Source organism: Dermochelys coriacea, chromosome 9, assembly GCF_009764565.3.
Source record: "Dermochelys coriacea isolate rDerCor1 chromosome 9, rDerCor1.pri.v4, whole genome shotgun sequence".
Lineage (NCBI taxonomy): Eukaryota > Metazoa > Chordata > Testudines > Dermochelyidae > Dermochelys > Dermochelys coriacea.
Window position 1 is genome coordinate 17022860 of NC_050076.1, and position 17742 is coordinate 17040601.

A 17742-nucleotide genomic window follows, 5' to 3' on the forward strand; every position below is an offset into this window, starting at 1 on the left:
TACTCGCCAGCTTGGTGCTCCGGTGCCAAGCTAGGGAAATGGGTTCTGTCTATCTCCCCACCACAGTTAGGGAATCCCTTTGCAGCAAAGCCATCCACTATGACCTGCACATTTCCCAGAGTCACTACCCTTGATATCAGCAGCTCAGTGATTGCGTTGGCTACTTGCATCACAGCAACCCCCACAGTAGATTTGCCCACTCCAAATTGATTCCTGACTGACCGGTAGCTGTCTGGCATTGTAAACTTCCACAGGGCTATTGCCACTCCCTTCTCAACTGTGAGGGCTGCTCTCTTCTTGGTATTCTTGCGCCTCAGGGCAGGGGAAAGCAAGTCACAAAGTTCCATGAAAGTGCCCTTATGCATGCAAAAGTTTTGCAGCCACTGGGAATCGTCCCAGACCTGCAACCCTTTGTGGTCCCACCAGTCTGTGCTTGTTTCCCGGGCCCAGAATTGGTGTCCCATGCCATGAACCTGCCCAATTGACACCATGATGTGCACATTGCAGGGGCCCGTACTTTGTGAGAAGTCGATGTCCATGTCCTCATCACTCTCATCACTGTGCTGCAGTCGCCTCCTTCTCACCTGGTTTTGCTTTTCTTGCAGGTTATGGTTCTGCATATCATGATGGATAATGCGCGCGGTGTTTATAGTGCTCATAATTGCCACGGTGATCTGAGCGGGCTCCATGTTCCCAGTGCTATGGCGTCTGTGCTGAAAAAAGTCATGAAACGATTGTCTGCCATTGCTCTGATGGAGGGAGGGGCAACTGACAACATGGCTTCCAGGGAAGTAAAATCAACAAAGGGGGTGGCTTTGCATCAAGGAGAAACAGAATGGCCCCCTCAAGGATAAAACTCAAAACCCTGGGTTTAGCAGGCTGTTGATTTCACGGAGGAAGGGGGGAGAAAATGAATACAAAACAAATCTGGTCTATTTCTTGTTTTGACCACTTCATCTATCTTTATATATCTTGCTGGCAGTAGACGGTGCAGTACGACTGCTAGCCATCGTCATCTCCTGGGTGCTTGGTAGAAGACGGTGCAGTATGACTGCTGGCCATTGTCGTCTCCTGGCTGCTCATTAGAATACGGTGTTGTCAGGACTGAATCGCCATGAAACTTAAAAGGGAAATGACCTGGCTGAGTCACTCCCATGTTTGCCCAGGTGCCCCTGACCGAGCTCACTGAGGTCGGCTAAAAGAGCACCCTGGATTACGGTGACAATCGCTACCAGTCATATTGCACTGTCTGCTGCCAAAAGGCAATGAGCTGCTGCTGTGTAGCAATGCAGTACCACGTCTGCCAGCACCCAGGAGACATACGGTGACGGTGAGCTGAGCGGGCTCCATGCTTGCCATGGTATGGCATCTGCACGTGTAACCCAGGAAAAAAGGCACAAAACAATTGTCTGCCGTTGCTTTCACGGAGGGAGGGAGGGAAGAGGGGGGCCTGACAGTATGTACCCAGAACCATCTGCGACAATGTTTTTGCCCCATCAGACATTGAGATTTCTACACAAAATTCAAATGGGTGGCGGAGACTGTGGGAACTGTGGGATAGCTACCCACAGTGCAACACTCTGGAAGTCGACGGTTGCCTTGGTACTGTGGACACACTCTGCCGACTAAATGCACTTAGAGCATTTGTGTGGGGGGACACACAATCGACTGTGTAAAAACGCTTTCTATAAAACCGACGTCTATAAATTCGACCTAATTTTGTAGCCTTAGAGTCAGATATTTTTCCAGGATGCCATAAAATTTGTTATGGAATTGGCCACTTTGTTGCAGCCATGTGCCTCATGTATTGTTCTGTGTCGCAGCCATGCCTAGACCTTCCTGTAGTTGCCTCTTGATTTCCAGCTTTCCCTGTGGATTACAGAATACACTCCTTGCCTTGTTGCATGTATCCAGGCAGCCAGGGATAGAGGAGACAGGTTAGTCCAGTTTACAATCAGGGAGCATTAGGCTGGGTTGCCTGGAGAATGGCACAGCAACCAACAATTGGAGAGCTGGAGATGTGAGTTACTGAAGCTGGCTACCAACTCTCCTTTCTCCAGCACGAATTGCAGAGAAAGAGCTTCTGAGCTGGATTGCCTGGATAACATTGTGGGAGCTGAGATCTGGGTAGAGACCGGGCCATCTAAAGAACATAACAGAAAAATCAATTGTCAAAAATAATCGTTTTTGAAAATAATCATTGACTAATTTTATGTTCTATGAGACATAGTTATGTATATTGTGGATGAGGGTGGGAATAAAGGGTATTTCATTATGACAGAATAAATTAATGTTGTTGCATAATTAGAGGGCTCGCCACTGAATTTAAGGGTGCTTTCAGAAGAATATGGTCTTGTTTTGTGACAAAGGACCCTGACTAAAGTTAAACAACCTCTCTTAATATACACATGTTGGTGATTGCGTCTTTACAGTATCGAGAAAATGCAGTAATGTATCTCTTTAAATTGTAAAGAAACAGCAATATTGGAGCAATTTGTCAGACTCCAAATCAAATCAGAGTAAAGTTGTTTTCCAACCATTACAGTTTCTTTTCAAAAGATTGGAAAGAATGGAGGCCTTTGCCATAAAGCTTTTAAAGATCAGCACTTTGAAGATATTTCCTTTGTCATCAGTTTAAAGCTGAATTGAATGGTAGTCTTCTTACTTACCTGAAATTATGTGATTTGTAAAATACCTTGATACTAACTTGTGTAGTTATTTTTTTTAACAGATATCTTGGTATCATTTGATGAAATGCATCATATAAAGTCAATAATTATTATTTTCTTTGTCTTTAATGTATTAGATTTGTAGCTATACTTTTCATATTTGGTTCTTTTCTCAGGTTCAGAACTTAACATTGCGCAGTCAGAAATTGGGCGTATTGTGTAGTTCACAGACTGGCCCACCAAAGAGCAGTAGTCCAGCTCAGTCATTGGCTCTGTGTACTAATAAAACTGTAACTGGTACCAAGGCCAGCCAACTGGATTCTCCAGACAGCAACAGAAAAGGAGAGAGCCCAACTTCTGAGTGTCGAAGTACATCTGTCACACGGACATCAAGTATACATCAACTAATAACACCAGGTGTGATGAAGTTTTAGCTTTTAAAAGGTTGTTAAAGTTCACCCTGTCATTTAGAGCCCACAAACAAGTGTCTAATGTCTCAAATATTCATTGAACGTTTGAGGTCTTAAATCATTTGGAGATGAATAATTACTTTCAGTGGTGTTTAAAATATTTGTATCTTAGAATTCTCTATGCCTTCACAGAGAAGGGCAGGAGAGAGAGAAAAAGAATTCATAAAGGAGTTTGATTGTGTCTGTGTTTGTATTGTCCAGGGTGGTGGTAGTTACGATATTTCTGTTGCATTAGCACCCAAAGGCCCAGTCATGATCAGGACACCATTGTGCTCAACAATGCATAAACTTCATAGGTAGATATGTGCCTGCTTCAGAGAGTTTATAATCTAGTTTACAAGAAGTCAAGAAAATGAGTGTGACAAACAAAAGGAAAAAAGTGGGGAGCAAGAGGATGAGGTTAACCAAGCTAAGACTATGAACTTAGGTTGGCTATTGCATAATTTAATAATTCCGGCTGGTTCAAAGAGTAGAAATTTTGCCATGGTAAGAGGGCTGAGTGGGGCTGGTGAGCCAGACCTGCTTAATTTCAGGCTTCGAGAGAGAGAGAGAGGCTGCAAGGCAGACAGCTCTTGAATTTTTGACCCCCATTGTTGTCAATCAGGAAAGTAACCCATCCCCTACTTTATCATTTGATATCTAATTTTTTTAAAATGTATTTTTTAAATGAAAGAGAAAACAGGTAGGGCTGGGAAGAGGTATGGAGAAGAGAAAAGGAAGGGTATGCCCCAGAGGAAAATCTCAGGCATTTCAATTTCCCAGTGTAGGCAGTTATGACAAGGAGTCACTGGCTCCTTTGTGGGAAGGGAAGTACATCTCTGAAAATGAGGCCACTTTTTAGGTTCCTAATTATTAATTAGTTACATAATCTTAGGCACTTAATTTTTACAGGCTTAGTCTAAATGTTCTAAATTAAAACTCTTTCAGTCCAATATTTTTAAAAACCTATTTTTAAATTGCACTGACCGACATTAAGTTAGCAATTTTAATCAAACCTTATTGACTCTAAAGTACTTACCTCTTTTATATTATAATTATTTTAAAGCAGGTAAATGCTGTTCTTTTCAAAGTTGAGGATGGTATTTTTTAACTAAAAGAAGTCTTATTAACAATAGTCTTAGAACTGGTGGCAGAAAGATAGATGTCTTTCTATAAAAGCATTAATGTATCTAAAACATGTTGTTTAATTGTTCATTGCTGTATTTCACTTTGGAATTTATGCATTATGTTCATGTGTTATATTTGAGACATGGTATATGATTGAAGAGGGTATCTTCTAATGTATTTCTAAGTTGTGCTCATCTGAAAGGCTTGGTCAAGTTCTGTGCTGACTTTAATCATCTGATGTGAAACTTTTCCTCATTTAAACATTTATTGTAATGTTCTTGGAACTTAAGTAAACAAATACTAATTGTCATTTTTTCCCTCTCACAGCTTCATATTCTGCAATTCAACCTCATTCTCTAATAAAACATCAGCAGATACCTCTTCATTCGCCACCTCCAAAGATTTCCCATCATCAGCTAATATTACAACAGCAGCAAGTTCAGCCAATCACACTTCAGACTCCTCCCAATCAGGAACCACCTCCATCACAGCACTATATTCCACTCCAAAGCCATGGTCTTCCTCCAGTTCCCAATAGTGTCCAGTCACAACACTGCTCACCTGTTCATATACATCCTCCTCCTTTAACAATATCTCCTACTCCGTCCCAGTCAGCTCAGCAGTCAGTAGTGGTGTCTCCTACACCTGCACACTCACCTAGTCAGTCACCCACCATAATTATTCATCCACAAGCACTTATTCAGTCACAACCACATCCTCTTATGCCATCAGCTCTACAGTCAGAGCAGAACCCACAGCAGCCCACTACTAGTCCAGTACGACCAGTAGCACAACATCTTAATCTTCCATCCCACCTTACAGTTCCACCTTCCCCAGTAGTACACATTGGGCCAGTAGATCAGCCGAACTTGATGTCCCCAGACCAGCAGATAGTGTCTCCAACACCACACCAGCAATATCCAACCTTACAATCCGTGCCAATCCCAGTTGCAACCCCTCCACATCTGTCAACATCTCCAACCCAGATTCAACAACTGCCCTTGCAGTCTGTGCAATCTTTACAAATGCAGCCTGAAATTCTATCCCAAGGCCAGGTTTTGGTGCAAAATACTTTGGTTTCTGAGGAGGAGCTTCCTGCTGCAGAAGCTTTGGTCCAGCTGCCATTTCAGACTCTTCCACCACCACAGACTGTTGCAGTAAACCTTCAAGTACAACCATCGGTACCTGTTGAAACCCCTGTGGTAAGTCCTCAGAAATTTTCTTTTTGGTTTTGATGTTTAACTGAAAGTGAAAAACCCTTTTTCCAACAACATTCTGTTATGGCCATAGATGACAAAAATCTCTTGTGTGTGGAAGAAAAGAAGAATCTGTTCTCAAAATCATTTACAGGTTTGGTAAAACTGGCATTACTGCATGGCATCTGAACAAAGTAGTGTGTTGAAAAGCTGGCTTCCAGTCTGACACTCATTTTATTGCTGTATAAGCAAGTAATATTACTGTCTTTGCAGAACTGACTTTTCCATTTTGAAACCATATCCTTCGAAGAAAATGTTTTGTTGTTTTTCAAAACCAAGTGAAAACTGAGTGAAGCCCAGGAATATGAATCAAATGCCAGACAGCCTTTTGGGGCATATTCTGCATCCTACCGCAAGTTCTACTTGAGTTAATTTGAAGGAGAACAGAGAACTGCACAGGAGCAGCTGTAACTTACACCACTGACATAAGGTTCCTCAGGGAATCAATAGCTCCACCATACCCGTGGAATGTCATTAACATAATCCCTTCTTCCCCTTATGCCAGAGTGGGGAACAGTTGGTGCAAGAGCTGCCTCCACCAGGTTTATGCCAGTGGAAAGTTCCCCTCTGGGCTATGAAATTTTGGCCCTCTATATTAAATACAGTGCAATTTTAATATTCAAATACATTTGTCTAATCAAGGCTTTGGGAATTTTCAATATAATAGACGTCAGGGAACATAAAAGCAAGTTATGGGTAACTGAATTTTGGATAGTTCAGTTGGTACTGTAATTGAAAAGCCTTTCCACCAAGAGAGATTTAGGGAATGTTTATGACCACTTTGTGTTCACAGCCACTGCCCTAATCAAGTAGTTCTTTGCTAGTCTTAGCTGTTACTATTTTTTAGTAGTTGTTTTCAGTTGTGGCTCATTCATTTTGACCTTGATTCATCAAAGCACTTAAGAAGGTGCTTAACAGTAAGCATGAGTAGTCCCATTGAAGACAGTGCAATTACTCACATGTTTAAAGATAAAACCATGCTTAAGTGTTTTGCTGGATTAGAGCCTTTGTCATCTAGTTTTCCTGATGTGCACCTACTTGACAGCTCCTATTGCTGTCATAATTAAAGCACTTACTCATTCACTCACCATCCACCTATGCATTTCCATTGATTTTTCACTCATTCACACTAACAAAATATTATTTTTCATTCAGGATATTTTCTTATATATTCATAAATACATTTATTTCCTCACACACTGTATGTTCTTTGTGGTGTTGCATGAGTCCATCTATTAAATATTGAAGGCGTGGTGTGATGTTTCAAACTGGTGTCTTTGGAAATATTAAACAGGTGAGAATTTACACCAAAAAGAGCATCAAAGGTGAAAAACTAAGAATGTAAATCAAACATCTATACTTACCAGTACACACAAGGAAAATGAATAAGCCCTCTATGCTCCCATAATGGTGGAGGAGGGAAGATAATTTAGAGAAGGTTTATTAGATAAATAATGCGCCTAAGCTTATTTAGACTTGAAACAAATGGTGAAAATACATAAGGGAAACACTGTGACATCTTCATTACCTTTTAAATATTATGTGTAAGAGAGGCAGAGTATAAATCACTGTTCAGCCAGCCGGCCAGCTGGGATCATCCCCAATGAGCTTGTGAAAAATATTTAACTTGAACCAGAAGTGTGTTTAATTTCTTTGGATTGTACAGGATTATATTTCAATATACATACAAAAATAAAATGTCCTTCCCCTGCCCCCGCCCCAGCTTCCTATTCTGTGACCAGCTGTTTTTCATAAACTCAGTAGGGGTCTCTTGTATCCATCACAGCTTGAGTTCTGATGGGCCAGCAATATAACTGTATCTGTTCCAAAGAACATTTCCAAAGAGAGTTAGTGCTACTATAATTAGGGATGTCAAGTGATTAAAAAAATTAATCACGCTGTTTAAACAATAATAGAATACCACTTATTTAAATATTTTTGGTTGTTTTCTACATTTTCAAATATATTCATTTCAGTTACAACACAAAATACAAAGTGTACAATGCTCACTTTATTTTTTATTACAGATATTTGCACTGTAAAAAACAAAATAAATAGTATTTTTCAATTCACAAAATACAAAAACTGTAGTGCAATCTCTTTCTCTTGAAAGTTGAATTTACAAATGTAGAATTATGTACCAAAAAACCCTGCATTCAAAAATAAAACAATGTAAAATTTTAGAGCCTACAAGTCCACTCAGTCCTATTTCAGCCAATCACTCAGACAAACAAGTTTAGTTACAATTTGCAGGAGATAATGCTGCCTGCTTCTTGTTCACAATGTCACCTGAAAGTGAGAACAGGTGTTGGCATGGCACCGTTGTAGCAGGAGTCGCAAGATATTTACATGCCAGATGTGCTAAATATTCATATGTCCCTTGATGCTTCAACCATCATTCCAGCGGACATCTGTCCATGCTGATAACAGTTTCTGCTCGATAACGATCCAAAGCAGAGCGGACCATCGCATGTTCATTTTCATCATCTAAGTCAGATGCCACCAGCAGAAGTTTGATTTTCTTTTTTGGTGGTTCAGGTTCTGTAGTTTCTGCATTGACAGGTTGCTGTTTTAAGACTTCTGAAAACATGCTCCACACTTTGTCCATCTCAGATTTTGGAAGGCACTTCAGATTCTTAAACCTTGGGTCGAGTGCTGTAGCTGTTTTTAGAAATCTCACATTGGTACCTTCTTTGCATTTTGTCAAATCTGCTGTGAAAGTGTTCTTAAAACGAACATGTGTTGGGTCATCATCCAAGACTGCTATAACATGAAATATATGGCACAATGCGGGTAAAACAGAACAGGAGAGACACAATTCTCCCCCCCAAGGAGTTCAGTCACAAATTTAATTAACGTATTTTTTTTTTAACGAGCATCATCCAGTATGGAAGCATGTCCTCTGGAATGGTGGCTGAAGCATGAAGGGTCATACCAATGTTTAGCATATCTGGCAAGTAAATATCTTGCAACACCAACTGCAAAAGTGCCATGCAAACGCCTGTTCTCGCTTTCAGGTGACATTGTAAATAAGAAGCAGGCAGAAGTATCTCCTATAAATATAAACAACTTGTTTGTCTTAGCGATTGGCTGAACAAGAAGTCGGACTGAGTGGACTTGTAGGCTCTAAAGTTTTACGTTGTTTTGGTTTTGAGTGCAGTTATGTAATAAAAAAATCTATATTTGTAAGGTACACTTTCATGATAAAGAGATTGCACTATTGTACTTGTATGAAGTAAATTTGGAAAATACTCTTTCTTTTGTTTATCATTTTTATAGTGCAAATATTCATAATAAAAAATAATATAAAGTGAGCACTGTACACTTTGTTTTCTGTGTTGTAATAGAAATCAATATATTTGAAAATGTAGAAGAACATCCAAAAATATTTATTAAATTTCAATTGGTATTCTATTGTTCAACTGCGATTAATCGTGATTAATTTTTTTTTGAGTTAATCACATGTTAATTGCGATTAATCAACAGTTCTAACTGTAATGTGAAGAAGATTATGTATTATTTGCTTCTGATCTTTTGTTCTGATGTATTCAGACATGTATTATTTATACAGTGGACTTCGTCTAAATTCTTTCCCTCATCCCTGCCCACAAATATTTGGAAACTATATGCATTTTTCTTACAGACCTTTTATGTGGAAAAGGACTATTGTTTGTCTGTATGACCGTGCTTAATATTCCTGAAGCAGAACAGAGGTATCGAACTCTTTCCATGTGGAGGACTGAATTCCATTTTTAATTATAATCTGTGGGCCAGAGTATACATTTTGGACTGACTACCCTCAGTGGAACTCCCTGATGTGAATGGGAGGTTTGCACAAATATCAAGTGTAGAATATGACCTTTATATAGCACTAAACTTTTACGACTGGATTGTGGTGCCCTTTCTCATGATGAGTAATCCCATTGATTTTAACAGGACTACTTGTAGAGTAAGGTCCTGTTCCAAGGATGTTATCAGAGGATGGCTACCAATTATCATTATTTATTATGTTATTTAGTATTATGTATTCAGGACCACCAGTGTTCCTTCCTTTTTGTTTCTCTATCTTCTCTATCTTCCCTTTTTTTGTTCTTTCTCTCTTCTCCATCTGCAACTCTGTCTCTCTTTCTTCCTTCTGGATTTTCATCTCTGCCGCAACTCTGTTCTACCCTCATGATCTTCACTCCCACCATCTACTAAAATAATCAGTTGTGAAATAGCTAATGCTGACATTTAAAGCATCATCATTAGGCTTTAAACATAACACCCCAGTGAGATTAATGATGCAGGGGAATTCACACCTTTCAGAGGCTTTGTTTCAGGCTATCACCAGACTGAGGAAAATACTACTGTAGTTATTGTTTGATCTGCATTTGGAAGGTAATGTTAATCCCAGTCCCCTGTTAGTTTAGGCAGGGACAAGGCCCGGGGATGGAAGCAAGGTGTCCCTTGACAGCTTGGAGTTGAACTCCCTAATCTGCTGAGTTGACTGTCAATAAATCACTTCAATGTACATTATAGTTTTGGAGAAAATCATTTATAACAACTTTAGCTGACAAACTTGGCATGTTCTCTTGAAATCCTTGTTTTGCTTACTGTAGTATGCAGCTGTATGAGAAGGAAAGCACTCTGGTGTTTGCACATAATTTTGGAGACCTCATACATTAAAGACTCCAAACTAAATTGCTTCTTGCTCTCAGTTCAGAAATATTGATTGTAAAATATAACTTCCCCTATTAACATGAAGCCTTTTTATGGGATACTGTGAATCTCTGTATTTTTAATGAAAAGGTATAATTTGTAAACTCTTTACCTAAGATAGTATAAAAAAATGACATTAAAAGAATGTTAAGTTTGCAAAGTCAAACACTCAAAAGTTAGGAAATGGCAGAATTAAGGTTTCCTGTGCCACCTTTAATTTGACCCCCTTGTGCGTATGCATTATGATAGTGTTTAATGGAATGATCTCACATTTTTCCCGTAGGACCCCTCCTTTTCTATGCATCCTGAACGCCAGCAGGGCGAGCATTGTGAGCACAGGAGAGATAGTTATCCTGCTCTCAGTTCCTGTGCCTAGTGCCCCAACAGCTGGGAGGAGAAATTGATGGGAAGGTCTCACTCAGACCCTGCAGACCCAGGATGGAGCATGCTCAGTACAGAATCTTCAGAGAATTTAGCTGCCTAACTCTAACAAATCTCCATTGGCCATAGAATCATAGAATATCAGGGTTGGACCTCATCTAGTCCAACCCCCCTGCTCAAAGCAGGACCAATCCCCAATTAAATTATCCCTTCCAGGACTTTGTCAAGCCTGGCCTTAAAAACCTCTAAGGAAGGAGATTCCATCACCTCCCTAAGCAACCCATTCCAGTGCTTCACCACCCTCCTAGTGAAAAAGTTTTTCCTAATATCCAACCGAAACCTCCCCTACTGCAACTTGAGACCATTACTCCTCATTCTGTCATCTGCTACCACTGAGAACAGTCTAGATCCATCCTCTTTGGAACCCACTTTCACCTAGTTAAAAGCAGCTATCAAATCCCTCCTCTCCTTCTCTTCTGCAGACTAAATAATCCCAGTTCCCTCAGCCTTTCCTCATAAGTCATGTGCTCCAGACCCTTATCGTTTTTGTTGCCCTTCACTGGACTCTTTCCAATTTGTCCGCATCCTTCTTGTACTGAGGGGCCCAAAACTGGACACAGTACTCCAGATGAGGCCTCACCAATGCCGAACAGAGGGGAATGATCACGTCCCTCGATCTGCGAACTGCAATTTTCAGAGGTTTATAACCTGACCAAATTTGGGTGGACTTTCATAAGGATGGTAAAAGTCACATCCTTCATTCCCAGGTGACCCCGCCTGCCAAATTTCAAGTACTTCTGGTCCAAAGCATGGGGATAACAGAACTTCTCAATGAAACAGTTACAAGATTTTTTTTTTAAACATGGGCAAAACATTGCATTTTCCCCTAAACTCATTCTGAGAAATAGGTGAACAGTGTTTGCTGAAACTTTCCAAAAACATTCAGTATGAGGCAGACACACTTGGCACAATACATTTCAGCTGAAACAGTTAGTGTGGCAAAATTATAAACAAATGAAAATAGGGATCTTATAATGTAAAGTGTTGCCATTTCAATCCATGTCCTCTTTACCGAGATTGCCATTCCATTTTATTGCTTAAATCTAGTGATAGTCTTTAAATATATATAATAAAACATGGAAGACTAGAGAGATTAGAGATTGGGAGGGCCCGTTAAGTTCTCTGGACCACCTATCTGTGAAGAGAATGGTACACATGTCTTAGAATTTGACTGATAGTTTTGCTCTCATTATTACTATGCCATCAGAATCCAATCATGGATAGATGGGGCTGGGGGGGGCATGTCTGTAGTGTGGAAAAATGGAAGTATATTATTAACAGGGGATAATATATTTTTAAAAATCAATTGGTAATTTGTTTGTCAAGATTACATTCATGTATCTGTTTTGGGGTGCTATGGAGGAATGGAAATCTTTCTTAAACCAGTGATCTGTTCAATGCAGATTTACCAAATGGAGAATGTGTGTGAGGAAGAGATGCCAGAGGAGTCCGAATGCGTCCATATGGTTAGAACCCCTACCCCACCAACCTTGTCTCCACCAGTCATAACCTTAGGGAATGGCGAGGAGCCTTTGTCAGGTGAGTGCAAGTGCAGAGACTGGTGGAATTAGGTCAGCTTTTCTGCCTGAATCTCTTTCTGATCAGGTAGTTTACCTAGCTTGAAATGTTTAAAGCAAAAGTATGTGACTTTCACCTGTTTTTACGGTTTAATGGGATAGTTCTCCAAGTTAATGAAGCTTCATGAAATATACTAGAAAGCAGGATGGTAGAATGATGTATTCAGTTATAAAGAAATATATGAAAAAATTATTTAATTTTAAGAAAGCTATTTATATAGAGAGAATATGCTTTTTGATTAATTTTAATTGATTTTTATATTAAAAACAAACAAAAAGATAAGTAACTTACAGCTTGTATATCATTTGACCTCTTAGACACAAGGTCTCTGTGGCAGCAACTCTGCTTCCATATTTGCTTGTATAGCACCTTGCAAATTGAACACCTGTCTTGATTGGGGCCCATAGGCACTACCACAATTAATTCATTACTTAATAACAGTAGTAATCTTCATTGGTTTGTGAACTGCCTCCAACATACTGCAGCCCTGATCATATAAGCTGATCTGGAAAATGCTATAAGGATATCAGCTGCATTGTAATTATTCCAATTCACTTCAATTTTTGGTAGGTCATGAGAATGGCATATTGTGAGACAAAAACAACCAGTAAATAATTTATTTAGTTTAATTATAGAGAATATTCTTTGTCTGTATCTTCCATTCTGTTGCACTAGGTCCTGATCCTGCAGGTAGATGAGTACTCCTGTGAGGTGCTGAGTACCTTCAATTCCTTTCTAAATCAGAGGGAGTTCAGAGCATTTTGATCATCACAGGAGGTGCTCTGCACATTGTAGGATCAGGTCCTGGAATAGACCAGGGAGAAGAAGGCATAAGAAAATCTCTTCCCTCAGACAGCAGGACAGGATTTATTTATTGCATTCACATGCCAGGAGAGAATGCTGACTGGTATCAGGATCAGTTACCTTATATACTCAGTCAAAAGCAAATACTAGCCAACATCAGGTACAAGTATACTTTACTCCTGTCTGGAGGAGCCAGCGTATTATGCCGTCCTGGAAGGCTAGGAGGAATTCTGCCTGGACTGAAGAAATCATTTTGCATAGGCTGCACTATTGTTGTTTTGCTCCCACTCCAACTACAGCGCCCTTTGTGTGTATTGTATAACTGTTAAGAATAATTGTCATTAAACAACCCAGACATACCTGAGTCTGTTGGGGGAGTCCAAAAGAAATGGTCTCAGATATGTGTTTTTCTTCAAGTTTCAGCAAACAGAAGAGTTAATTACATAAGCAAACCTGCAGTGCCACTCATTCAAAAGGTGCCAAGCCTTCAGCTATTTCTTTGTGTTCTTCCTCAGAGCCACAGGTCTGTTTCTAGCAAAGAGCCACTGTAGAACCTCAAAAAGTATCAAATCAGGTGTCAGTATTCTACAGTACAGAATGCCTAACTTAATTCCTGTTACTTTCAACCCCTATCTTATCCCAGGCCTTCATTTGTTTTGATGAGAAACTTCACAGCAAACACTTTTATTCTAAACACAGAGTAAATTAAAAATCCTAATATATATTATACATTTACAAATCTGTTTAACTGCAAGTTATTCTACTATTTTAATTAAGTCCTCTTAAGAGATTTGTATCAGTCCAATCAGCTTCTTGAGCTGGAAAGATGAGAGGAAGTATCTGGCAAGGGGACCATTATGAATGTGTGAGTGTGACAGCAAGTAAAGAGGGACTAGGGCATGGAAGGACAAAGGAAACAGCAATACACTTGTGGTTTTTCAGTTTAAGGCATATGCAGACCTTGTTGGTTTTGAGTTAGTTTTGGGGGTTTTTTGTATAAAATAAGAGACAAGAAGTGAATATTATCGATGCATAACAAATAATTAACCCGTTGAGATGAAGATTAGAATAATAATAGTGGATTTATTTATATACCATAAGTGTTGACAAAACTCTGTCCTTGCTTCCGTGGGTCCCATGTTTCCTGGTAGATTTCACTAGCCTCAGAGGCTCACTGTGACCCTCCACATAACCCTTCTCTCTCTAGAGACAAGGGTCACAGTCTACTGAGCCATTTTCATCATAAGTCAGCAAGGGAGGTGAGGAGAAGTTATCCTTCCTTGCCCAGTCTCTGTTGTCTCCCAGTCTCAGTGATTAATCAGGGGGCAAACGTGTGGAGGGAGGGGGGGAGCAGCCCAGGCCCACCCTCTACTCCAGGCTCCAGCCCAGGGACCCTAATAGTATCAGTTATGGTAACTGACCTTTTAGAAACATGACATGCACAATTCCCTGAGCTACTTCCCCCACAGCAGACCTCACTTCCTCAAACTCCGCTTCACCCTTACCTCAGGGCCTCCTTCCTTGTGCCTGATATGGTGTGTACTACTCAGCCTCTCCAACAGCGCAACTTCCTCCCACGGCTCCTGACATGCACATCCACCTGACTAACTGGGAGGCTTTTAACTAGTTTCAGCCAGCCCCGATTGGCTTCAGGTGTCCCAATCAACCTAGCATTCTCCCTGCCTTCTGGAAAGTTCTTAATTGGCCCCAGGTGTCTTAATTGACCTGGAGCAGCTGCAATTTCACTTATCCTGGTACCAGGGATTTGTTTAGCCTGGAGCTAATATATCTATCTCCCATTACTCTTCCATAGCCATCTGACCTTGCCCCGTCACAGTGTGCATGACATCTTAGACGGCCACTAGCAGACACAGGCCAAAATTTTCAAATCTGGGTGCCTACAGTTGGGCTCCTGTATCCATATTTAGGCACCTAATTAGAAGTGGCCTGACTTTCTAATGAGTTTATGAATTTGCAGCTCAGTAGGAACAGGGTTTGCACAATACCCCTGGAAAACAGACCATTTCTAGTGAAGTGCTTCAATATGGTTTTAGGAGCCCAGCTGTAGACTCCCAGGTTTTAAATGTTGGTCTCTGTTCCTGCCTTGTGGACTTACAATCTAGATGGATGGCTAAGGACTGTATGATACAAATATTTTAAAGATGTTTGTTGTGGACAAAGGTGGGTATAGCTGGGAGATACTGAACAAAGGGAGATTTAGGTTGAATGTTAGGAAAAATGTCCTAATGGTGCAGGCTATTAGGATAACTTTATTTTCCTTGGAAGACTGTTCTACGGAAAGTAAAGTTGTCCTATCATTGATATAATTTAAAGTTTATAATATAAACCATAGGGAAAAAAATCTGCATTGACAAGACCAGGAATGCAGTAATGTAGGTGTTTTTCATCTGTGCTTTCTATAACTCTGTGAAAATATCTGGACACTGATTAAAAGTATAATATATTATTTTAAATTATTTTTTCCAGAACAAGTGGGACTTCCTGCAATGGCATCATCAGTCAGTGCCTCAGTAATTAAATCTCCATCAGACCCTTCACATGCCTCTATTCCACCACCTCCTCTTTTGCTTCCAGCAGCTGCCACAAGGAGTAACATCACATCAATGCCTAATAGCATTCCTAGCCTAGAAAACAAACCTCCACAGGCTATTGTTAAACCACAGATCCTGACCCATGTTATTGAGGGCTTTGTGATTCAGGAGGGTTTAGAGCCATTTCCTGTAAGTGTAAAAGTTAAAAGCTGTTAACATATGTTTTAAAAGGCAAACAAATCTGGTTCAGTTATTTGTGGCTATTACATAGTTAAGTTCTTTGTATTCTGAATAACTTTTCAGAATTTTGGGATCGACCCTCTTTTCCTTCTGTTTTATAGCCAATTTGTTACAGCTCTTTTACAGCATATTTTATATCTGCATATTTACATGTATTACAGCATATGTGAATCAGGTTCATCTTAAGTATATAGTTCGAATTCATGCTACTTTTTTCATCCAGCTGTATAACTGAATGGCAGGTTACTAGTTTTTAATAGAACCATAGCAGAGAATTTTTCTTGTGGGGGGAGGGAAAGGGGGCTATTAAAAAGTATATATGTTTTTGTGAGGACATGTGTATAGTGAGATGAAATAGTTTTAGTAATATTGTTCATAATATTTAGTTTTACTTGTATCCATTCTATAGAAAAATTACTTGATGTACATATCTGAGATGGTGCTCTGCATATACTATGATTTTGGTGTTAAGATGTGTTGGACAAACTTTGATCCCATTAAAGTCACTGACAAAACACTGACAGGAGTTGGCTCTGTAAGAGCAGATTGTTGCTAACCACTGGAAACTTTTAAAGCCAGAAATGGTCAGTTCCAGACTACTGGGTCTGTAGTTTTGAAAAGTGTGATGTCTTCTGCATTGCTGATCACTTTACTCGATAACTCTCATGGACTCATTCACCTTCCTCATCTCCTTTTGCTTACTATAGTGTCTTCCTGTGTTAAGTCTAGTTTTGATTGTAAGATCCATAGGGCAGGAACTTGTCCTTTTATTTGTCTATAAAGTGATGTGTGCATGAGTGGCACTATGTATCATAACAATGAATAGGATAAAGAATGCAAACACTGTTGTAGTGGCTCAACTACAAGTGCTAAATACCATGTGCCATTTTCTTCTAATTGTTGTTTCATACTGCTCTGCTTTTATTATAACAGGTAAGTCGTTCATCTCTGCTGGTTGAGCAACCTGCGAAAAAAAGGCTCCTAATGGAGGGTCAGGTCATGAGTGTTGTGTGTGTTGAGTCAGAGCTGCAGAACAATACAAAACATGCAGAGAACTCCTCAGACACAGAGATAGAGGACATAATTACAGAAGGTTTGTAGATTTAATTTAATACACATTATTCGATGCTATGGCATAGACTGTTCAGTCTGTACATCTGGACTGTTTCTCTATCTTAGATCCTTTCGACACTTTTGATGATGTTTGAAACCATTTTCAAACAGTTATAGCCAAACACAGATTGTAATGGTGTTCAGTGTGGATGCACACTGTTTTGAGAAACTATGCAGTTGACTTACCTAAGTAGTATAGCATAGCTTGGGCTATCACAGTTCTCAAAAAAGAGACCATGCTGACAGTAGCTCCATTGCAAAACAGTTACAGACAGTTTTGTTAGAACCCTGGTTATCAAACATTTTTTTAACATGGATTATTTTAGTACTATGATTTATAGATTCAAAGGCCAGAGGGGACCACTGTGATCATCTAGTCTGATCTTCATAACACAAGCTGTAGAACTTGCACAAAATAACCTCTATTTGAATTGGAGCATATCTTTTAAAAAAACATTCTCCATCACTGGCAAATTTTAAATCAAGAATGAATCTACTACAACCCTGGCTAAATTACTCTGATGATTAATAACCAGTCTGAATTTCCAGTCTGAAATTTGTATAGCTTCCACTTCCCACCATTGGATCCTGTTACACCTATGTCTTCTACACTGAGGATCCCATTATCAAATATTTGTTGCCCATGGTAGGTATTTGTAGCCTGTGATTAAGTCAGCCTTGAGCCTTCTCTTTGTTAGATTCCAGGTGTTCAGTCTATTTAGTTTATCACTGACACATGTTTTCCAATCCTTTAACCAATCTTGTCGCTCTTCTCTGAACCCTCTCCAATTTATCCACATCCTATGTTCAA

At 39.7% G+C, this 17742-nt stretch overlaps 1 protein-coding gene across 14 annotated transcripts in view; it reads left to right on the top strand.

The window, feature by feature from the left end:
- Nucleotides 1–17742, top strand: part of PHC3 (polyhomeotic homolog 3) — a 100759-nt gene that overhangs the window by 63602 nt on the left and 19415 nt on the right. For 13 of the 14 annotated variants that reach the window (XM_038416496.2, XM_038416498.2, XM_043493024.1 and 10 more), the window contains 5 exons: nucleotides 2846–3086; nucleotides 4574–5448; nucleotides 12048–12183; nucleotides 15514–15767; nucleotides 16752–16911. In XM_038416496.2, the coding sequence (XP_038272424.1) occupies nucleotides 2846–3086; nucleotides 4574–5448; nucleotides 12048–12183; nucleotides 15514–15767; nucleotides 16752–16911 (1666 nt within the window). Of the gene's footprint in view, nucleotides 1–2845; nucleotides 3087–4573; nucleotides 5449–12047; nucleotides 12184–15513; nucleotides 15768–16751; nucleotides 16912–17496; nucleotides 17578–17742 lie in introns of all 14 variants that reach the window. The other variant, XM_043493026.1, reaches the window with a different exon arrangement.